At 56.9% G+C, this 22,314-nt stretch overlaps 2 protein-coding genes and 1 pseudogene across 3 annotated transcripts; all 3 read right to left on the reverse strand.

Annotated features, from left to right (window-relative positions):
• Nucleotides 1-2,654: 2,654 nt before the first annotated feature.
• HOOK2 (hook microtubule tethering protein 2) lies at nucleotides 2,655-13,082 on the reverse strand. 2 transcript variants are annotated; one of them, XM_004595993.2, is made up of 22 exons: nucleotides 12,983-13,082; nucleotides 12,375-12,460; nucleotides 12,200-12,272; nucleotides 10,744-10,794; nucleotides 10,491-10,623; nucleotides 9,686-9,753; nucleotides 8,848-8,913; nucleotides 8,590-8,670; nucleotides 8,279-8,457; nucleotides 8,047-8,187; nucleotides 7,508-7,709; nucleotides 7,168-7,278; nucleotides 6,988-7,078; nucleotides 6,792-6,861; nucleotides 6,236-6,373; nucleotides 5,942-6,029; nucleotides 5,685-5,716; nucleotides 4,430-4,518; nucleotides 4,241-4,344; nucleotides 3,899-4,012; nucleotides 3,187-3,258; nucleotides 2,655-3,055 (listed from the first exon to the last, which is right to left on the reverse strand). In XM_004595993.2, exons 1-22 carry the CDS (start codon nucleotides 13,025-13,027, stop codon nucleotides 2,897-2,899), a joined length of 2,193 nt encoding a protein of 730 aa, XP_004596050.2. In that variant the 5' UTR covers nucleotides 13,028-13,082; the 3' UTR covers nucleotides 2,655-2,896. The 2 variants fall into 2 exon arrangements, with proteins under 2 accessions (XP_004596050.2, XP_058514151.1); XM_058658168.1 differs by having other exon boundaries at nucleotides 5,936-6,029.
• Nucleotides 13,083-16,847: 3,765 nt separating this feature from the next.
• LOC101536453 (ubiquitin domain-containing protein UBFD1-like) lies at nucleotides 16,848-17,575 on the reverse strand (annotated as a pseudogene).
• A 2,648-nt stretch (nucleotides 17,576-20,223) lies between these two features.
• Nucleotides 20,224-21,160, reverse strand: LOC101536705 (olfactory receptor 2Z1). The gene is given in 2 exon segments (XM_004595994.2): nucleotides 20,224-21,025; nucleotides 21,027-21,160. Coding segments are annotated over 2 exon segments (936 nt in total).
• Between the last annotated feature and the right edge of the window lie 1,154 nt (nucleotides 21,161-22,314).

Raw genomic sequence — 22,314 nt, forward strand, 5'->3', positions numbered from 1 at the left:
CAACTCCTGCTTTACCTGCTTCCTGTTGATAAGCTTTATAACAAGTGTTTTGAATTCTGTATCCCCCCATTTTCTTGATGTCTTCCTCAGTGAACTCTGAGGCTGGCAAAGGCTTTTTTGCTCCTTTGCAGGTGAGTCTTCAGTAATATTCCTTGTGCCTTTATCTCTTGGTCATTGTACTTCTGGTTATCAGATTCTTCTCCTTGGGGCAGGTTTCTAAGCTCTGTCACCCGCAGGTCTACAGTTTGATTTTATTCATTGCAGTTGGTACACGGCTCTTCGTTTGCAACCACTTTATGTCACTCCTTCGTTGAGTTCCAGGTCTGGGTTCTTATATTACACTTCCACCATGGTCTCTGTAGCCCCAGCTCTTGGCTCACCACTCTCCACCTCCTGTGACACCGTGCTGAGGCTGCACCGTTGTCTGTACAACCTTTCTCCCACTTCCTGTTAGAGCAGGTCCCATGATTAGGAAGACACCTGCTGTCCTATATAGCTAGGTTGTTATATAAAAGCTGATCTTGTCAGAACCTGCTGGCTGTTAGGTACGAGGGCCACCCAGAGCTATTTTGACCTGTATGATGCTATAGTCCGTATTATCTTCCCTGTGGACCAGTGCAATGCTCTGAGCTCAGTGAGTTCACTCCCAGCTGAGTGCATGCGCAGCCCACTGTTGTCCCTGCAGTCTTAAAGTCTTTCCACACTGTACAGAATTGTGCCTGATGCGCCACTGCTGGAGTTCTTGATCTGCTGGCTGTCAGGTCTGAGGGCTACCCACACCTGTCTTGGGTGGAACCTGTAGGATGCCACGTTGCTGCAGTTCACCGAGCCAGAAATGAGTTCACTCCCAGCTCAGCGTATGCTCAGTCCTTTCCCTTGCCTTTGCCTCCTTATGCAAAATGGTGCCCAATTCAACTCTAGGAGGCTGACTGGGTTGTGAAATCCACCCTGTTCTCACACTGCCCATCTGGGATCTGCTGCTCTGTCTCTGCTCCTGGTCAAACAGACCAGCAGGACAGGCAGTTCTTTGGGTTCACCTCCCAAGCTCCCAGTGAAAGTCCCTTCCCACCTGGTTGCTGGTGGCGTTCCGGCTGCTGGTGGAGTTCAGATCGGTGTTAGCTGAATACTGCCAGAGTATCAGTCACTACAACACCACACCGTTGTGTCTGCTGCTTTCCTGTGTCCGTCAGTCTCCAGGTACCCCTCTGCTGTTTTTCTGTCCTCTCCTATTTCCTGGAATGTGTCCTCTCTGCTTCACACTGGCTAATGTTTCTCCGTCTGTTTAAACGTGTCCTCACCCTATTCTGCCATCTTGATTCTCCCAGGGTTACAGTTCTTTTACACTTAGCAAAATAATAGTTCAGACACAACCCGGATCGGGTCTGGGAGCAGAGAGTTCAAGGAAGCTAACAAGACAACTTGGCCAAAGCATCACTGAAATAGGGAATAGGTAAGGAGTGCTGTCTGTCCTTGGTTAACCAACTGGACAGAGCACAACTGGACAGATGTTCGCCTAGCATCAAGGAGCACATGGAAGCACACCCAAGGACTCACGGGGGGCAAGGGCACACTCTGGGGGCGAGGCCCTCTGCCTCTTGCCTGGAACCTCTTCTCAACGGGATCCCACAGACCTCTGCTATCACAGCTATCCTGTTGGATGGATTCCGACACCAAGCGGGTTGCCGGTTCGTGTCCCGGCTGTTCCACTTCCCATCCAGCTCCTTGCTTGTGGCCTGGGAAAGTGAGAGAATAGCCCAGCAACCATGTGGGAAACCCCAGGTGTGGGGAGCGGGGCACCAGAGCAGCCCCCCGTGAATATGAAGGGCCGTCACAAGATGGCGGCTGGGCCTGGGCCAGGAGGCGGGGTTGGTCTCGCCAGCAGGTAAGCAGGAAGCCACAGGGATAGGCTGATGCCCTGGCTGCGATTATGCCATTGCTACTGGCCTATCAGGTAGCGCTGAGTGGACCCACGGGGAGAAGTGATTGGTGGAGAACGGGGAGAAAAGCAGCCGCTTTTTGCAATAAGGGGTCCAGTTGCGGTTCCTGTTTTCTCAGACCCTCAAGGGTATGCCTCATAGGTAGTGTCGCTGTTGGTCGGCGACACCAAAGGAAGCTCCTGGCTTCAGATTAGCTCAGCTCTACCACTGCAGCCATTTGGGCAGTGTATCAGCAGATGGGAGATCTTTGTCTCTTCTCTAAGCTTGACTTTCCCAATAAAAATAAATGAATATTTTTTAAATGCGGTGGGGGCTGAAACAGTAGCCTAGTGGCTAAAGTCTTTGCCTTACATGTACCAGCATCCCATATGGATACCAGTTCGTGTCCTGGCTGCTCCACTTCCCATCCAGCTCCCTGCCTGTGGCCTGGGGAAGCAGTGGAGGACGGTCCAAGTTCTTGGGACCCTGCACCCGCGTGGGACACCTCGCTCCTGGCTTTGGATCAGCTCAACTTTGGTTGTTGTGGCCACTTGGGGAGTGAACCAGTGGATGGAAGATCCTTCTCTCTGTCTCTGCTCTGTAAATCTGACTTTCCAATGAAAATAAATCAATCTTAAAACAAACAAACAAACATAAGCACTGGCGTTATCAGCCACTCAACGCTGAGGACAAAGGTCAGCCAGGCCTTTGTCTTGGGCGAGCAGCCTGTCTGCGGCCACACTTCTCTCCTTAAAAAATCTTTATTAATCTCAAATATAAAAATCACACGCTCCCCAGTGGCACGTAAGCTCCAGGGAGAGAGAAAAGTCCAGGACGCAATCAGATCACTGCTACCTGCCCTGTCCTGGCACCCCAATCTCGGGAGTGCCAAGGTTAAGAGTCACAGATGAGCTGGCCCAAGGCAGAGGCTGCCCAGCACATGCTGGGGTGGGAGCCAGGCCCCGGCCAAGGGCCTTCTGTCAATGTTTATCAGCGCTGGCTGCTGGGCGAAGGCTCAGAGACCCCAGGCGTCCCAGGGGTCCGCGGCGAGCGTTGGTGGCCAGGCGCTGCTGGGCCAGGAAGGACTGGGCGTGGGCAGGGGCTCGTTCCTCCCCTGCTCGCTGCTGCAGGGCCACACCCTGTAGAGGAGAGGAGTGGAGAGGCCAAGGAGTGAGGGAGGGAGAGGGAGGGAGAGGGAGGGAGGAAGGTATGGCAAGGGTCAGGGGTCAGCTGAGCTCCCACGCCCACTTACAATGACCTCACGACTCACCATGTTGTACCAGGCGTTGATAAGCAGTTTCTCCTCCTGCTCCCGCTGGCTCCGGCTTTTCTCATAGTCCATCTGGCAAGGAGGTGACACTCAGAGGCCCGGGTGCGGCGGGGGAAGCCAGCAGCCCACATCGGAGCACTGGTTCCAATCCCAGCAGCTCCACTTCCCATCCAGCACCCTGCTCGTGCGCCTGGGAAAGCAGCCGAGGACGGCTCAGGTGCCTGGGCCCCTGCGCCCACGTGGGAGGCCTGGATCCTGGCTTCAGCTTGTCCCCTGCTCCCCACCCCCCCCACACACACCCTGGCTGTTGAAGGCATTTGACAAAGACCCCTGCCCCTCTCTCGAAGACTCTGCCTTTCAGAGAAATCCATTTTTTTTTTTTTTTGTAAAGCTGCTTTTATGATGATGATGAACTTGTAGGACCAAGGCTGGACTGGTCCGATCGGAAGCCAGGAGCTTCTTGTGGGTCTCTCAACGTGAGTGCAGGAACCCAAGCACTTGAACCCAATCACCTGCCGGCTCCCCAGGCACACCCGCGGGGAGCTGTAATCAAGACTGGAACAGCCAGGACTCAGACCGATGCCCACGAGTTGCCGCTACTGCAGGCATCAGTTCAACACCCTATACCATGATGCCAACCACCGCCCCCCACCCCAAAATCTTAAAAAATCAGAGAACAGGGAAGGGGGCGGGGCAGCCAGGGACGCCCCACCTCCAGGTGCCGGATGCGGATTTCACGGTCCCGCAGCTTCGACCTCAGGGTGTGCAGTTCTGGGGGTGCCCCGGCCGGCGGTGGCCGTGGCTTAGGTTCCTGGCTCTGCATGACCTGCGGGGTGGGGATGGGGGGGGTTAGCGTAACAACTCTGGTAATCTTGGCCTTGGAAACCCTGGGCCACACGCTGCGGGCAGGCGTGCGTGGGGCAGGCGAGGATGTGAACAGAAAGCCAAGGCAAGGTACCAAAAGGCCCACAGAGCCGGGGCAGGACCCCCACACACACACACGCTCCGCGTGGCCTCTCGGGTGGGTGGGTGGGTGGGTGGGCCGGGTCCTCACCGCACGCGCCTTGTCCACGTAGCGGCGGTAGCACTCCTCCATGGCCCGCAAGTCCGCATCCTTCTTCCGCAGGCTCTGCTGGAGCTCCTCGAGGCGCCGGGCGGCTGCGGGGGGCACACGGATGCATGTCATGTCATGCCAGCCACCCACAGGGCTCCGCCCGCCCGCCACTGTCCCCAGCTAGCTCACTGCTGCTGTCCGCTGCAGAGGGCGGCTCCAGCTCCTCCATATACTCCCGCTTGTGCTGCAGTTCCAGGTCCGCCTCGTGCAGCTTTTGCCTGTGGGTGGGGGGTGGGCACGGTGGGGCCACCTCAGAGAGGCCAGCTGTTGCCCGCTGTCCCCGTCCCCAGCAGCCACCATCCTGAATGCCACCACTAGCCCTAGCCAACCTAGCCCTGCCAGCAAAGCCAACGTCTGTGACAAAAGGAAACGCGGGGACGAAGCTGGTGGTGGTGCATGGAGCTAAGACGCTGCCTGCAACACACCCGCGTCCCACAGAGATGCTGGTTCGAGTCCCGGCTGCTTCACTTCCCATCCAGCTTCCCCTGCTAATGAACCTGGAAAAGCAGCGAAGGACGGCCCAAGTGCTTGGGTCCCTGCACCCACGTGGGAGGCCCAGGAGAAGGTCCCAGCTCCCAGCTTTGGGCCAGCCCAGCCATGCCTGCCATGGGTTCTGGGGATGCTGCAGCAAGCCACTGCCGCCCTCTGGGGAGTGAACCAGCAGATGGAAGATCTTCCCGTCTCTCCACCCCTCTAACTCTCAAATGCAAAGCGTTGACAACACTCCCCCAAGTTGAGACTATTTGTGCCTTGGATGTGTGGTTTTTTTTTTTTCTTGTTGTTGTTACTTAAAAAAAAAAAAAAAAGCTATTATCAGAAGTGGAGCAACCAGGATACGAACCAGCACCCCTACCGGATGCAGGCACTTGCAGATGGAGGGTTTCCAGTTGAGCCGTCCTGGCCCGGTGGGGATGTGAACTTGTAAGAACACCTCAGAGAAAATTCCTGACCATGTCTACTAAACTTCCAGGACAACAGCCAAGCTGGGCTCACTAACGCACCTGGCCCCCCTGTACTCGCGTGGGAGACCCTGAAGAAGCTCCTGGCTCCTGGCTTCGGATCAGCTCAGCTCTGGTCTTTGCAGCCGTTTGAGGAGTGAATCGGGGAATGGAACATCTCCCCATCTTGTTCCTCCGCCCCCCGCCCCCGGAACTCTGCCTTTCAACAAAACACATCTTTAAAAGACATTTTTGTGAATTAAAAAGTGCCTTGGGTGTGTCTGACAGCGTACCCATCTCCATCTTTTCAGCCTACCAGACCCCTCCCGGAATGGCTCTGTGCTTGGGCTGACCCCCTCGCCTTCAGCGACTCCTCCGGAGCCCCCCACCGCTCTCCCACACCTATGCCCGGGCAGCGCTCCCTTCCCCGCTGCCCTGTGACTTACAGGTGTTCCTCCAGCTTCCTCTTCAGCAGGGACTGAAGAAAGAAAAGTTTAGAAGGTGAGTTGTGGGGGGAAGCCCCCCCCCGAGATCTGAACCCTCATCTCCCCAGGGCACAGGTTGGGTGCCACCCCAGCTGGCTCTACTTACAATGGTCTGCCCCAGGCATCGGGCAGCGGGGTGTGGGGGGGAGGACAGAGAAAGCGGTGTTACTGAAGGAGGGGTGGCGAGGGAGGGGCGCGGGGAGGGGGCAGACACTCACTTCCTCGGCTTTGCTGCCCTGCTCCTGCAGGCCCCTCTGTAGCTCCTCCACTTGGGCCCGCAGCTCGGCCACCTGCTGCTGGCTCAGCCTGCCGGCCGAGGACCAGGAGGCTCAGGAGGCCGGGATCGCGCCCAGCCCCTCCACGCCCACCACCTGCACCCCCTCCACCCCTGCCACCTGCACCACCTCCACGCCCACCACCTGCTCCCCCTCCACGCCCACCACCTGCTCCCCCTCCACGCCCACCACCTGCTCCCCCTCCACGCCCACCACCTTGCACCCCACCACGCTCACCGCTGCTGCGCCTCCAGCCCGTGGCGTGCACGGTTGGCCTCCTCCAAGTGGCGCTGCAGCTCCTCCTGCCGCTCACGGTCGGCCGCCTCCTGCTGGCACAGTCGCTTGTTCTCCAGCTGGAGCCGCAGGAGCGTCTCCCTGCCGCCCGGACGCGGGGAGGAGTGAGCAGGACTGGGGGCGCTGGGGAGGGCTGGGGCAGCGTGGCCAGGGACACCCCAGCAGCCAGGGATTGACCAGTCAGACCCCCGGGACAGGACAGAGGAGGAGCCAGCCTGGGCTCAGACTGGGGGTGGCGGGGCCAAGGGTAAGGCTGGACTCCAGGGCCTGAGATGCAAGTGTGTATGGGCGGGATGTAGGATTTTTTAAACAGGTGGGTCGGATCTAATTTGTCTATTCAGGATGGATCCTGCAGGGTCCCGAGTTGGGAGGTGAGCGTGGCTGGCAGGCTTGGGTGGGGCCACATGGCAGGTCTCTCTCTCTCTCTCTCTCTCTCTCTCAGACACACACACACACACACACACACACACACACGCCCCGTCCCCCACCTTCAACATACCTGAGCTCCGCAGGCAAGATCTCCGCTGCTAAATTCTCCATTGCTGGAGACGCAGGGTTCGGGGAGGAGTCTGGGGAATACAAGGGAAGGCTTCGGCTTAGGGGCCCCTTTCCAGGAGTCACCTCTGCGGGTGGCTATCCCTGCAACCCCCCACCCACCTACGCCGCCCACCACCTCCAAGGGGCGTGCAGCTCACCGGCGGCCTGTGTCAAGCCCCGCGGCTGCAGCTGAGCGCAGCGCAGCTCCTCGTTGGCCTCCCGCAGGGAGTCGCGCTCGGCCAGCAGCCGCTGCAGGGACAAGCACAGAACGGGTAGCCCCCCTAGGCTGGGGGAGGGGGCTCCCCTAGGATGGGGTTGCAGCGGGACCTCCGCCTCACCTCCTTCTCCTTCGTCACCGACTCAAACTTTTCCTCCAGGTTTCGGTACTCAAAGACCCACTTCTCTGCCTTTATGGCCTCCTCCTGTCGCTGGCCGTGGAGTTCCTGTAACTGAACCCCAAGAGGAGATGGCTGGAGGGGCTGGGGTTGGAGAAAGAAATGAGAAGGCAGGGCTGGAGGAAAGACGGGGTGCTTAAGAGGCCAGACGAGGCAGTGGCCTGAGTTGGGAAAAGGGGTGGGTCGATGCAAACCTGGGAGGGGCTCGGGGCATACAAAGTGCCCAGTTTCCCCCACCCCAAATCCTGAATCAGGACACCTCCCCAGGACCCGCCCTCTGCACCTGCCGCCCCTGAGCCTCCAGTTGGGCGCGCAGTGAGCCGGCCCGGCGCAGCTCATCTTCCAGCTGCCGCGTGCGCTCGGCGTGGCCCGCGTTGCACTCCTCCAGCTGCCGCACCTGCCGCCGCAGCTCCCGCAGCTCCCCCAGACGGCGCCGGCAGCTGTTCAGGGTGGCCTCCAGCTGCCCAGCTCGCTCGGAGGACTGCCTGGGGGAGGGAGGGAGGGAGGAACCAGGCAGAGGCCAAGTGGGAAAGGAATTAGCTCAATGCCTGGTGTTGGGGGGAAAGAGGGCGTTGCACCGACACAGGGTTACCCAGGGCCTAGAGTTCAGATCCTGGGAGGGAAGGATGCCTTCGTGGGGACACAAAGAGCAAACAGGGGAGTGCCAGAGGGGGGTGTCTAGAGGGAACCCCGGGACATGATAGGTACAGAATAAGGCAGTGAGGGGGCATAGCAAGTATGTTGGGGTTCTGGGGAGCACTGCGGGGGAAACTTGAGAATCTGTGGATGACACAGGGGCTTCCAGGGGACCCGCCCGCTCACCTAAGCTCATCCATCTCATCCTTCAGGGCCTGGGCCTCCTGGGCCAGGCTGGTGAGCGCCTGGTTCCGCTGCTGCAGCTCGGCCACCTCCCGCTCCAGCGCGGCGCAGCGCAGGCGTTCGTCCTCCCGGCCACTCTCCAGCCTGGAATGGGGTAACAGGGGCGCGGTGCGTGTAGGGCCTGCTCTGCCCACCCCACGGGGATACCCCCCGCCAGTCCCCCGGGAGCTGACACCTGAAGTTCTCCTCTTGCAGCTGTTCCAGCTGTGACTGAAGCAGCAGCAATTTCTTATTGGTGATGCCCGGCATGCCCTCGGGGCTCTCGGCCGCCTCCACCGCAGGCCGGCCCGCGCGCTCCCGCAGCGCCGCGTTCTCCTGCGCCAGGTTTTGCTTCTCCTCTGACAGCAGCACGAGCTGCGGGGCCGCGGGCGCAGAAGGAGATGTTGAGAGACGGAAGATGTGCTGTGCAGGTGCCCGGGCGCCACCTGCCCCACCCGCCCCACCCCTGGGCCGGCCCCACCCGCCCCACCCCTGGGCCAGCCCCACCTGCCGTTCCAGGTCCAGACAATGCTGCCTTAGTTCGTCCCCCTCCTCGGCTTCCTCGCTCAGAAAGTAGTACCTACGGGACTGAGGGGCCAGGGCACGGAGCTGAGGGGCTTTCTCCTATCAGGAGGGCCAGGATCCTTAGGGCCTGGGACAGACGGGTGGTGTGGGGACCCTGGGACCCTCTAGGATAGGGAGCAGGGGGTCATTTGCATACCCAACCCCGTTCTGGCATGTAGTGGGTGATTCTGCACCCCTTACCTGGGTATCAAAGTTACCATAGGTGTCCGAGGACAGGGAGTCCGGCGGGGTATCCTTTGTCATGAGCTGCGGGGTCAAGAGGAGAGGCTGTTGAGGGGGCTGGGGGTCTTAACCCACGACACTCCAGTGCCAGCATCTCAGACGGGCACAGGTTCTTGTCCCAGCTGCTCCACTTCTGCTGCAGCTCCCTGCTACTGCAGGTGGGAAGGCAGGCCAAGTGCTGCGGCCCCTGCAGCCACGGGGTGACCACAGGGTGGCCACGGGGCGACCACGGGACGACCTGGAAACTCCCGGCTGCTGGCGTCAGCCTGGGTCACTATAGCCAGGGAGGGAATGAGCTAGCAGATACAAGATCTCTCCTCTCTGTAACTCTGCATTTCAAATAAATAGATTTGCTGGTCCGTTCCCCAAAGGGTCGCAATGGCTGGAGCTGATACAATCTGAAGCCAGGAGCCAGGAGCTCCCTCCAGGTCCCCACGTGAGCACAGGGGCCCAACCACTTGGGCCATCCTCTGCTGCCTTCACTGGTACATCACAGGGGCTGCTCTGCTGTGGACTGCAAGCTTAACCTGCCATGCCACAGCACTCACCAACCCAGGGCCGCTCTGTGAGATAACCGGAGGGCCGGCCCATGACCTCCAGCTCTGCCGGAGGGAGCAGTCGGCAGGGCCTGCTGGAGTGTGCCTGGCAGCCACACGAGACAGAGCCGGCAGGCCAGCTGACTTCCAGCCAGTGCCCAGATAACTCTGCCCTGGAAGAAGCAGCCAACAGCTGGCTCCTCCCCTGATGCCACCCCCACCGCCATGCCGGGTGCCCTGCCTCCCCGGCCCTTACACACCTCCTGGATTGCTTCCATCACCACGTGCTGCACCGACTCCTCCAAGGTCATGATCCTCTGGATATGCTCTGGGGGGGAAGGGCAGAGACTGAGACCTGGGGGTAAGAGACCAAGATCCAGGGGGCAGAGATGGAGAGCCAGGGGGTGGAGACTGAGACCCAGGGGGTGGAGACTGAGATCCAGGGGCGGAGACTGAGGCCCAGGGGGCGGAGACTGAGGCCCAGGGGGTGGAGACTGAGGCCCAGGGGGTGGAGACTGAGTCAGGGGGCGGAGACTGAGCCAGGGGGAGGAGACTGAGGCCCAGGGGTTGGAGACTGAGCCAGGGGGTGGAGACTGAGTCAGGGGGCGGAGACTGAGCCAGGGGGAGGAGACTGAGGCCCAGGAGGTGGAGACTGAGTCAGGGGGTGGAGACTGAAACCCAGTGGGTAGAGACTGAGATCCAGGGGGCGGAGACTGAGCCAGGGGGAGGAGACTGAGCCAGGGGGTGGAGACTGAGACCTGGGGGCGGAGTCTGAGAGCTAGCGGAGGAGACTGTGATTGAAGGGGGCGGAGACCAAGATCTAGGGGGCGGGAACTGAGAGCCAGGGGGAGGGGTCTGAGACCTAGGGGGCGGAGAGAGAGCCAGGGGGCGGGAACTGAGAGCCAGGGGGAGGAGCCTGAGACCTAGGGGGCGGAGAGAGAGCCAGGGGGCAGAGACTGGAAGACGTAGGGACTGAAATGGCGGGTAGGGTGAGAATGAGACACAGGGGAACCAGGGAACTGAGGGCTCCCTCAAGCCACCCGGATGCCAGCGCTAACACCATACCCTGCTTTCTCTCACAGCTGATGGCACAGCCCAGCACCAACTGCAGCAGTTTGCCAAGCTCCGCCGGATCTGAGAATTCCCCGATGAGGCTCACATCCGGCAGGTGCAGCTCCGATACAGGATGCCCCAAAACCTGAGGGCCAGGCGGGGCGGGAGGAGGGAGTGCCTGGGGCTCCTGGACCCGCCACCTTCTCCCCAGCCCAGCCCAGCCCAGCCCAGGCCAGCTGCCAGAAGCCCCTTAGCGCTAACTCACACCCTGGGAATAATCCACCAGGCTCTGCAGGATGGTCTTGAGATTGCGGACCTAGGGGACAGGCAAGCAGCTGTGTAGAAGGGACCCGCGGGCAGGACAGATCCCAGCCACACACACACACACACACACATCCCGCATCTGTCCACACCATCGCTCTCCACCTCCTCTCCCCCCCCACCCGCCTCATCCCACTGTTTGGCCTCCTGCTCCCCTATCCAAGTTGACCAGTATAGCCAGCTGCCCCCTTTGTGCCCAAGATCTGATCGCTTCTTGGCACCGGCATAGTGCCACACTCCGGCGGCTTACAACTCCACTCTGTTCCTCTCCCAAGCAGCCAGGGGGATGTTTTGTAAAATGCCAGCCAAGTTGGATTTTCCTTCTGCTCAAACCCTTCTGGGGGCTTTGCTAGCTTCTTAAAATAGGACACACACACACACACACACACACACACAGACCCCACAGACTGCCGGGCCCTGGCATGTCATCCCCAACAACTCCTGCTTCTCTAGTTCTCCGGACCTCGGTACCCACAGCACAGCCTACACTCAGCAGCTCTGCCCCGTTGGAGAATGTTCTGCCCCGTCGCACCTGGGAATCAGGGCCACTCAAGAGTCCGCCCACCCACCTCGCACTTCCTCTCTCACAGCCCTGGTCACTGCCCGCCCACCTCTGGTGCTGTGGCATTGCCAGTAACCCTGTGAGTACCAGTATAAGTCCCAGCTGCTCCACTTCCCATCCAGCTCCCTGCCTGTGACCTGGGAAAGCAGTCGAGGACGGCCCAAAGCCTTGGGACCCTGCACCCATGTGGGAGACCCAGAAGAAGCTCCTGGCTCCTGGCTTTGGATGGGCTCAGCTCCAGCTGTTGTGGCCAACTGGAGTGAATCAGAGGATGGAAGATCTTTCTGTCTCTCCCTGTCTTTGTAACTGTGTCTTTCAAGTAAATGAATAAATCTTAAGGGAAAAAACAGATATATAATTTTTAAAGATCAATTTATTATTTTTAGATTTATTCATTTTTATCGGAAAGGCAGACTTACAGAGAGAGGGAGAGACAGAGAGAAGGTCTTCCACCCACTGGTTCACTCCGCAAGTGGCCACAACAGCCAGAGCTAAGATGAGCTGAAGCCAGGAGCCAGGAGCCTCCTCCGCGTCTCCCATGTTGCATGCAAAGTCCCAAGGCTTTGGGCCGACCTCAACTGCTTTCCCAGGCCACAGGCAGGGAGCTGGATGGGAAATGGAACCACCAGGATTAGAACTGGTGCCCATATGGGATCCCGGTCCTTGTAAGGGAAGCATTTAGCCACCGAGTCTTTGTTGATTTGTATGTTTGTCTATGAAGCATTTCCCCAGACCATTAGAATAAGGGCCGCCCAGGTTGGGTGCTAAATTGCTGCATGAAAACAAATATTCCTTCTTCCACGTGTGTGTCCCTGGCTACATGTCCAGCAGTCATCACCTTCAGCCTCCAGTTGGGATCTGGGTCCTCCGTGATGCCCTGGAGCCATGACTGGTTGAACCAGGAGGGGTCTCTGGGGACGAGGAAGGCGTGGGGGGATGAGCTGGCTGGGCGACCCCTCTGGGGGCCGGGGAGAGGTCTCCTCCTTCCTTCCCACCCCCACCCCCCAGCTCACATCTGATTCAACACGTGGGCGATGGCCAGGCCACTGCTCAGGTCCAGGGGGCTGGCACAGGGCGATGGAACTTGGAAGGTCTGCAACTGTCGAGGGGTGGGGGGGGGAGAGGAAAGGAAAGTCAGGCCCTGGGGGTCGGTGGGGGGACCCTCGTCCTTGGCCCAGTTTGGCAGGAAGCTTCCCACAAGGGTTGGGCGGGTGGACCAGGACCTGTTGCTGGACCGGTCAGCCCCGAAGGGCACTGGCTTCCGGGCACCTCCGTGCTGCCCCACTAAAGCCCAGGATGCACCACCAGGAGTGAGTCACCTGAGCCTCACGGGCACCACGTGACTCGGCCAGCTCACCTGCGCCCATGGCCAGGGAGGGCGGGCCCTCACCTGTTCCACGCACACCTGCCACGTGACGGGGTGGGGGGTGCTCTGACCGGAGTCCAACGCCCCAGGGGCCGAGGTGGAGGCCGAGGACCCCCCTCCGACCACCTGCTTCCTCCATCTTCCAGGTCCCCCCAAGGCCGGGAGGCCCTGACCGAGTGGACAACCGGGGTTGGGGGTGGGGAGGGGGTGCACACCTGTCCCCAGCCCCGCCCCCGGCCCCCCTCCACGACCTACCCAGGTGAGCAGAGGCCCGCACAGCTCGGCCTTGTCCACGCTCATGGCTCCTCATCGGATCCCGCGCGGGACAACGAGCCCCCCGCGCGCCGCAGCCGCGTCCGGCTCTGCCAACCAGCGAGCGCCCGCAACCCCGACCTCCCGCTCGGCCTAGAGCGCCGCCCCCTCGGCGCAGGCCCCGCCCTCTCCCCGGAGCACGTGAGCGACGCCATCCCCGCCATCTTGGCTCCGGGCAGCCGGGCAGCCCGCTGGCCACTAGGGGTCTGTGTGGGCCAGGCGAAGGGTTGAGGGGACACGCCAAGACGCAGGTCCAGGCTGATGGACAGCGACATGTGCCCAGCCTGGATCTTGGTTTCCTCCCCTAGAGACGCGCCTGGCGTCCATACCCGCCCAGCCTGGGCACCCAGGACCCACCGAGGCTGTGTGAGCCACAGGAACCCGCTGGGCCCGGGGAGTGTCCACCCACTCGCCCCGAGATCCCGCCGGTCAGCAGCCCCCAGGCCAGCACGCGTGGAGTGTCCAGTCCACAGCCCTGAGGGCTCTGCACGACCCCTCACCCCCCTGCTGAGGCCTCAGGGTCAGCAAAAGCCCCCACCCAGCACTTGCACCCTAGGGTCCCTGGGCAGTGCGTCCTCCCCACCTGTAGCCGAAGGGAGGGGCTGGGCTCCTGCTGCGGAGGGGGAAGGGCACTGCAGAGTCGGAGAGTGGGGTGGCCAGCAGCTGCCCCCACGGCCACCCTCATCCATGGGATCCACTCCACCCCGACCCTGTTTCCACGCCCACCCGCGTCCAAGTCCACTCGGGCTTGGGGGGTCCTCAGAGACTGGCTAAATGACCCACACGCCCACAACCTCCTCCAGCCTTGCTTGCCCAACTCCAGCCCTTGGAAGAAGGCAGGGAGTGGGGCTGAGACGTGGGAGCAGACGTGTCCAGCTCCTCCCCACCACCCCGCCAACCGGCACCCACCAGGAGAGGCTGGGTGGGTAGGGGGACGCCCCAGACCACCACCCCGCCAACCGGCACCCACCAGGAGAGACTGTGTGTGGGGGGACACACCAGACCACCACCCCTCCTGGTAGCAATGGGAGGCTGGGTGCGCTGGAGTCCCCAGACATTTCAGACACACGGATCAAGATGTTCAGAGAATGCTGGAAATCCAAATATTTGGGGAAAGGGAATTGGGTGTGTGATGTTACCCTTAGGACAGTTTTTTGGGGTGTGTGTGTGTGGAAGCAATCACACCTTTGGAGGTGCAGCTGAGACAGACCCCCCATTCCCCTGGCAGTTACCGCGGCAACCAGCTTTTGAGAGACCACCGCATGTACCTGACTCAGGCCAGCCCCGGGGGGGTGTCCCCTGGACACAGCCCCCTTCTCCACTCCCGCCTCCCCCCTCCAACCCCGTGACTCACCCCTCCGGCTTTCGTGGGGGAAGGGGCTGCTGAGTCTAAGACACCGCCCACCACACACACCTCCAGGCGGACCCTAATGCTAGGAGGACCGTGTGCGCCCCTCTGTCACCCCAGTTCACAGAGCCACCCTCACCCCAGACCCTCGGGGAACCCAGCACTTCCCTCCAGCCACCCCCAACCAACCCCCCAGCCCTCAGGAAGTTTTTTGGCAGAGCCGACCGTGGCAATGAAACGGTTAAAGCCGTTTTCTTTTTTCTTTTTAAGATTTGTTTATTTTATTGGAAAGGCAGATGTACAGAGAGGAGGAGAGACAGAGAGGAAGATCTTCCATCCGATGATTCACTCCCTAAGTGGCCGCAACGGCCGGTGCTACGCCAATCCGAAGCCAGGAGCCAGGAACTTCCTCCAGGTTTCCCATGTGGGTGCAGGGTCCCAAAGCTTTGGGCCGTCCTCCACTGCTTTCCCAGGCCACAGGCAGGGAGCTGGATGGGAAGTGGAGCAGCCGGGATTGGAACCGGTGCCCCTATGGGATCCTGGCGCGTTCAAGGCGAGGACCTTAACCATTACGCTATCGCACTGGGCCCAAAGCCATTTTTTTGCTCATGTCAGCCAGGAGCCCATTTTGACTCAGAAGAAGCCTGTGGCAGGCAGGCAGGCGTCCCCCCTCCCCCCCCACCACACACACACACACACACACACACACACACACACCAGCTCTCCGGGCCGGTCTAGACACACACAGCTCCGTTACCCTGGCCACAGGGACGCCCAGCCACGGGCACAGACACACACCATCTGAGCAAACCAAGCCGAAGCGGGCGATGATTGGCACACTTGGGGACAGCGACGATCAGCAGGACAAGGCGGACCACACAGAGACACACAGCCCGGCGGCCAAGGCCAAACACAGCAGCCAGAAGCCAGCAGCACCTGCCCATTGACAGGCTGGGAAAGGGAGTGTCCATGTGCCCTGGAAAAACACGAACACACGTGTGGCTGGCACACACACATGGGCACACAGCCCGACACCTGGGGGCAGCTGTGGTCGGGCCAGTCACACCCACCACACTGTGTAGGCACAGCCCACGGTGGGTCTAGCGTTAAGAGCATCCACGCCTAGAACCCACACCGAACCTGTTGGCTATGTGTGTGAGGACGCACGCACACACGCAGAGTTCGGCCATAGACCACACGCAAGCACGCAGACCACAAGCCACGGAACTAGGGTGTCCTGGGGTCACCGCTGCTGTGGTGGTGGCTTGCCGACGCCAGGGCAACGCTGGCTACGATGGTCGTTGTTATGCCAAAGTCTCTTTTACGCCTGATCAGGCTAACAGAGGCCTCTCCGTTAGCCCCGACAGGGACAGGCAGGATTCCGGGCAGCCGCATGACAACAGCTGTATCGCCATTGCCATCCCAACACGCTGTTAGGGTGCAGTTCCCTTCAGAGACGTTTGCTGTATGTAAGACAGAAAGACGGGGGGATGACACAGGCAGACACGGGCTTACGATGCAAGGAGCTAAGGTTCACTCACGTGAGCGAGTCCTCACATCCAGAGGAGTGATAGAACTGATCGTTTCCATAGGAATAAATGCCTCCCTGAATAAGAAAAAAAGAGGGGGGCGTACGGTGGGTACGCATTCCCCACAAAGCTGCCACTTAGAAAAGGCAGGAAATATCGGGGCCTCGGTGCTCATAGGAGGAAGAAAAATAAGAGGGGTGCTAACGATATATTAATATACTTATATAATATATAGAGGCTCAATATAGGCTGTGTGTCAACAGTGGCTTTGGTGGCTATAGTCAGTTCTCTTGGATATACTCCTAAATGTGGAATGATGAGGTCATAGGTGACACATGAGTGTATTGTGTGCAAATCATTATCTGTAGGGCCCGGCGGCGTGGCCTAGCGGCTAAAGTCCTCGCCTTGAACGCCCCGGGATCCCATATGGGCGCCGGTTCTAATCCCGGCAGCTCCACTTCCCATCCAGCTCTCTGCTTGTGGCCTGGGAAAGCAGTCAGAGGACGGCCCAATGCTTTGGGACCCTGCACCCGCATGGGAGACCTGGAGGAAGTTCCTGGCTCCTGGCTTCGGATCGACTCAGCACCGGCGTTGCGGCCACTTGGGGAGTGAATCATCGGACGGAAGATCTTCCTCTCTGTCTCTCCTCCTCTCTGTATATCTGACGTTGTAATAAAAAATAAATAAATCTTTAAAAAAATGGTATGAGGCTGACTGCAAGAAAGGGAACGGTGATTTTTAAATGAAAAGGAAGCTAAGGTTAAAGTCCATCACCTCCGGCTTCGCTCAGCGTATCGCCTTAGAGTGAATCAAGATTCTTTTGTTTGTTTGAAACAAAGTTCCACAACTCTGCAATCCAGGGATGCTGCAGGCTCTCCCGGCCATGTCCTTCCCTTTGGGTCAGTCTTCTGGGCCAGAGGTGAAAGCCTTTTCAAAAATACTGCCATTTGCCCAGCACAGTGCCTTCGATTGCATCCACATACTGAGTTGGAACCCAGTACACCCAGTGGTAAGAGGCTTTTTACTTCACACCCAACTGAAATGCCATCATGTGTGGTCTTCGTGTCCTTCGATGGGTTCGCTGACCACATTTTTAATGGAGCCCATGGGCACCTTCTCAGTCCACTCTTTCGTGCCGATCCGCAGCTGGTCTTCAAGGTGAGTCTCACTTTCCTTCCAGACTTATTGTACATGCCAGACCAGGGGACCGTGGGTAGGCACTCCTGGGCATCCTTCACAGGTGGCATTACATGTTCGGGTTTTCCTTTATCCAAGTCTTTCCTATGCTGCTTCTGTCCACACGGGACCCCCCGCTCCTTGTTCTCATCCGCTTTCGCATCCCGCTGCGCGGTGTCTTTGGGCGTGTTGACCGCTAACGCATCATTGATCGTGGAGCCAACCCCACCATGATCTTGGCTCCACTGGTCACTTTGGTTTCTCTCAACGTCTTATCCTCGGGGACAAGTCCCTTATACAAGACTTCCTGCATGGCAGGTGGGAGAGCTGTGATGGATCTTTCAGCTTCAGCTCAGAGCCCGTGCTGTCCGGCGCAGTGCAGGGGCCGCGCGGACTCGTCGGTGGCCACGGTCTCGGCCCCAGTGTCCATGCCAGCTTCCTCCATTGCCATCCGGGGCTCCGGCCACCGAGATGATCAAACATGCCTCTTTAAATGAAAGCAACAGGTCACTCATGACTTCATTCGAGAACAAACCTCAGCCAGGTGGACTCTTGGAAGAAAAGGCTCCAAGGTCCACAAGGGACCCAAGACCACAGAATCCGCCCCACGCTGGGTATCCTATGAGCCTTCTGCTTTCTTCTTTTATCTGACATATGTGCTCTCCAGGGGGGCTTGTGTCTCAGTTTCCTTGGGAGTGGATGCAGGAATATGTGCAAATGAGAAGATCCAAATGGCCAGCAGAGGGTTGAGTGCACTAAGCAAGCTATTGTAGCTTTCCATCAGTGATTATCATGTGCTCAAGTGGGAGGCATTCTGATCCTCTCCATGGAAACAATGAGGGACTGTTGGATCCAATTGGGAATATTCTATGATACAGCATAGAAGATGTCTTGAAGAGCCAGGTGTGGTAGCCTAGTGGCTAAAGTTCTCATCTTGTACCCACTGGGATCCCATATGAATGCTGGTTCTAACCCAAGCAGCCGTACTTGCCATCCAACTCCCAACCTGTGGCCTGGGAAAGCACTCGAGGACAGTCCAAAGCCTTGGGACCCTGCACCCAGGCGTCAGAACCCAAAGAAGCGCCTGGCTCCTGGCTTCAGCCCGGCTCCGGCGGTTGTGGTCACTTGGGGAGTGAGTCAGCGGAAGGAAGATCTTCCTCTCTGTCTCTCCTTCTCTCTATATATGTTACTTTCCCAAAAAAAAAAAATATTTAAAAATTAAAAAAAAAAAGAGATGTCCTGAAAAAATCTTGTAGGGAGTTTATCAGGGGATAAAAATCGGCTCTATCCACAGAGAGAAGTGATTGTCTAGATAATTTGCAAGCCGAGTGGCCAGGCTACACCCATTTGAAACATGCAGTATGAGTGAGCCTGTACCAACCCAGCTTGAAATGGTTCATCATGGCTAGAGTTTTCCACATCCATCAAGACACAGTTGCGTCCCCAAGTGAGTGGGAAGATAAAATTTAAAGCCAAATCAGAACATAAAGCAATGCATTGGCCAACGGACATACAAGTGTAGAATCAGTGTCATGTATGATTGAAGATCCCCTATACGTGAATAAAGACATTCCAACATAGATTGATAGCGAGTATTTATTAAGATGCTTTTAGCCAACCCAGTGTCCCCACAGAGTAACACTACGTGACAAAGAGACTCCCATCACTGGCAAAAAGAAATCACACACAATTTGAAGTGCAACAAGCCAGGGGTACAACATATAAAATCTGTGTGACTTGGAAGTCATAAAATATGAACACTTTCATTGATTGCATGTGACAACAGAACAGAATGCAATTCAGTCTTTATATTTCCTGTACATTCATGGATATAAACAACATGCCTGTTGTAGCGTCGACGGGCAAATGCAATGTCACTTACACCATGACTTATTTTTACTGAATATAACTGCTTTCTCAAATCATCATCACTTACTCTGGGATGGAGGCAACAGAAAGCTATTGACAGAGACAGAGATGTCTCCCATTCTACACCTCCCATCTATGCATCCCAATGCCCCATCAGGGCTGTGACTACAACCAACAGGGAGCCAAGCCTTGTAACCTCATCTGGGTGACGAGAACCAGGGCCCATGAGCCTTCACCACTGCCTTCCAGGGACCCCAGGGGTCAGAAGTACAACCAGGAGCCAGAGACCAAAGCTGATGTCATGAACTCAGAATACTCAGCTAAATGGCATACATATAATTTCTACTAAGTAAAGGATTTTACTTATTTATATTTATGGCATGCTAATTCAATCATGATTCTCAGGTGCTAACTCTCACAATATGGCAGCATGTTCTTTCTTGAAACCTTCCAAACAATTCCTCTCAGGCTTTAGGAGAATGATATAGCACTTGGGGACAAAGATGCAGCCCAGGAGACCAGCACTGGAGACCAAGATGGAGAAGACCTCCACGGCCACCATGACCTTCCCCTTGGCGCTGTGGTACACAGGCAAGAAGGTCACCCACACACTGCAGAACACCAGCATGCTGAACGTCAGGAACTTGGCTTCGTTGAAATAGCATGTCCAGTAAATAAACTGGCCAACACAGGTTAATGAAAAGTAGAAATATCAGTTCAGGCACAGTGAGATCTCAACACTGCAAAACAGGGCTTCGCATCCTTGGAAACAGTTCATTGTTAGAGAAACAGCATAGTCAAAAGTTTGAGATTATGGGCCTGGGCGATGGTTTATTCTCCTCATCCCCACCTTGCATGTACCAGGATCCCATAATGGATGGTGGTTCAGGTCCTGGCTGCTCCACTTCCCATCCAGCTCCCTGCTTGTGGCCTGGGAAAGCAGTCGAGGACGGCCCAAAGCCTTGGGACCCTGCACCCACATGGGAGACCCGGAAGAAGTTCCTGGCTCCTGGTTTTTGATTGGCACAGCCCCGGACATTGCAGCTACTTAGAGAATTAACCATTTTCTTCTATGCATAAACCTACCTTTCCAATAAAAATAAATAAATCATTTTTTAAAGAAGATGGTTTGAGATCATCACCCTTACTTTCCACCGGTCTACAGGGACGGAAGGGCTTGGCAGCTGAACTACCAATAGAAGCTCTGCAAAGACTGGCTGGACGCAGGACCATGGGAATCATAGCCGTTTCCAAGGTTGGCATCAGTTGCACCTAAGCCCAACTCCACTGAGTACTTTGACCAAAGCCATTCGCACTTCCTGGTTCCTCAAGCTATAGATGAGAGGGTTGAGTGTAGGGGTGATGAGGCTGTAGAAGAGAGAAACCACGTTGTCCTGGTAGGGACTGTGATAGGAACGGGGTATCATGTATATGAACACAGCCGCGCCGTAGAAGAGTCCCACGACGGTGATGTGCGAAGAACACGTGGTGAATGCCTTGCTTGCAGCCTGCTCAGAATGCATGCGCAGAACAGCCCTCAACACATGCGCGTAGGAGGTGACGATGAGGGAGAGCGGGAACACGAGGATCAGCACCCCAGAAGTGGACAGCGCCAACTCATAGGCGGAGGTGTCAGCGCAGGAGAGCTGCAGCAGGGCTGGCACTTCACAGAAGAAGTGGTCCACGGTGCGCAAGGCACAATACGGAAAATGCAGTGTGATGGACGTCTGGATGCAGGCGTTGACGACACCTGCCATCCAGGAAGCAACCACCATGAGCAGGCACACCTGACGTCTCATGAGCACTGGATACTGCAAGGGATGGCACACAGCCACATAGCGGTCATAGGACATGAGGGCTAGCAGGACGCCCTCAGCCACACCCATCAGCGTCAGGAAGAATAGCTGAGCTGCACAACCCCCAAAAGAGATGGAACTCTCTCCCTGCGGAAAGTCTGCGGCCATCTTGGGGATGGTGACCAAGGGGAAGCCAACGTCCAGCAGGGAGAGTTGGCTGAGCAGAAGGTACATGGGTGTGTGGAGCCTAGAGTCCACGCGGATCAAGGAGAGTGGTGTTGCCCAGCAGGCCCATGGTGAACATAGCAGCCACCAGGCAAAAGAGGAGATGGCCTACCCTTGATGGACCAAAGAGTCCTATCAAAATAAAGTCCGAGGACACTGATTGATTCTCATGTCTCATGCTTTACACAAGAGGTTTTGTCCGGAGGAAGAATAGGAGATCTGTGGCAGGATGCCTTGAGTGGACACATCCAAGATGGGTTTTTTTAGACGGGAAGAAGTGAAATGGTCATATTCAGAAATTTTCTCTGCCCACCAAGTACCAGCTGCTGCACTTTGAATCCAGCTCCTGGTTTATGGTCTGGGAAAGCAGCGGGAGACAGTCCAAGTGTGTGCGACCCTTCACTCAGGTGGGAGACACAGAAGAAGCTCCTGGTTCCCAACTCATGCTTCCTAACTCCTGGCTTTGACTCATCTCAGCTCTGGCCATTGCGGCCATTTGGGGAGTGAATCAGTAGGATGAATGATCTTTCTGTGTTATTCCTTCTCGCTGTCTGTAAAACTGCCTTTCCAGTAAAAAAAAATCAACAAATGTATTTTTTAATTGTCTCTCTAGATGGGCCTGGTATGATTACTCAGTAGCTAAATCCCATATGGGTGCCAGTGTGTGTCATGGCTGCTCCACTTCCCATCCAGCTCCCTGCTTATGGCCTGGGAAAGCAGTAGAAGATGGTTCAATTCTTGTATCCCTGCACCCACATGGGAGACCTGCAAGGGAGTTCCTGGCCTCCTGGCTTTGGATTGGCTCAGCCCTGGGCGTTAGAACCACTTGGAGAACGAATCAGCAGGTAGAACAACCTGCTCCTTTCTAATAAAAACAAAGAAATCTTTTTTAAAAATTCACCATAGAAACTCAAAAGAATGTATAAATGAATAACCTATTGAAAGAACGATTTGGGATAAATATTTTACACAGTAACCAACTGTTTACTATTAACCTAAAAACAGTATGCATATCTTAAATCATTGTCTAAAAATTGCATTTTACCTTCGTTGTCAATTTTGTTAAGAATTATTGTAACTCATCTAATGTGATCCAAAGAGATTTCGGTAATCAATTTCTCTTCAAGAATTTTTTTTTTTAAATTACCTTATATTCAGAGTCAGTATAGGTCCTGGAAGTATCTCATTTCCATGTATCTCTAAAGAAATATATATAATATTATATAAAGAAATATATATATATGTATATCTCCTTCCAATTTGCTGACAATCAAACCACTCACTTTGCTACTCCCCCAGCTCCAACTATCCCAAAAATTAAGGAGGTGGGGG

Source organism: Ochotona princeps, chromosome 33 (genome assembly GCF_030435755.1).
Source record: "Ochotona princeps isolate mOchPri1 chromosome 33, mOchPri1.hap1, whole genome shotgun sequence".
In the NCBI taxonomy this organism is placed as follows: Eukaryota; Metazoa; Chordata; class Mammalia; order Lagomorpha; family Ochotonidae; genus Ochotona; species Ochotona princeps.

Coding starts and splice junctions, on each gene's coding strand:
- HOOK2 (XM_058658168.1), bottom strand. CDS start 13,027: ATGAGCGTGGACAAGGCCGAGCTGTGCGGGCCTCTGCTCACCTGG. Junction 8,914..9,685: donor TGATGGAAGCAATCCAGGAG/GTGTGTAAGGGC, acceptor TTGACCCCGCAG/CTCATGACAAAGGATACCCC. Junction 4,345..4,429: donor CTCTGCAGCGGACAGCAGCA/GTGAGCTAGCTG, acceptor TGCCCCCCGCAG/CCGCCCGGCGCCTCGAGGAG.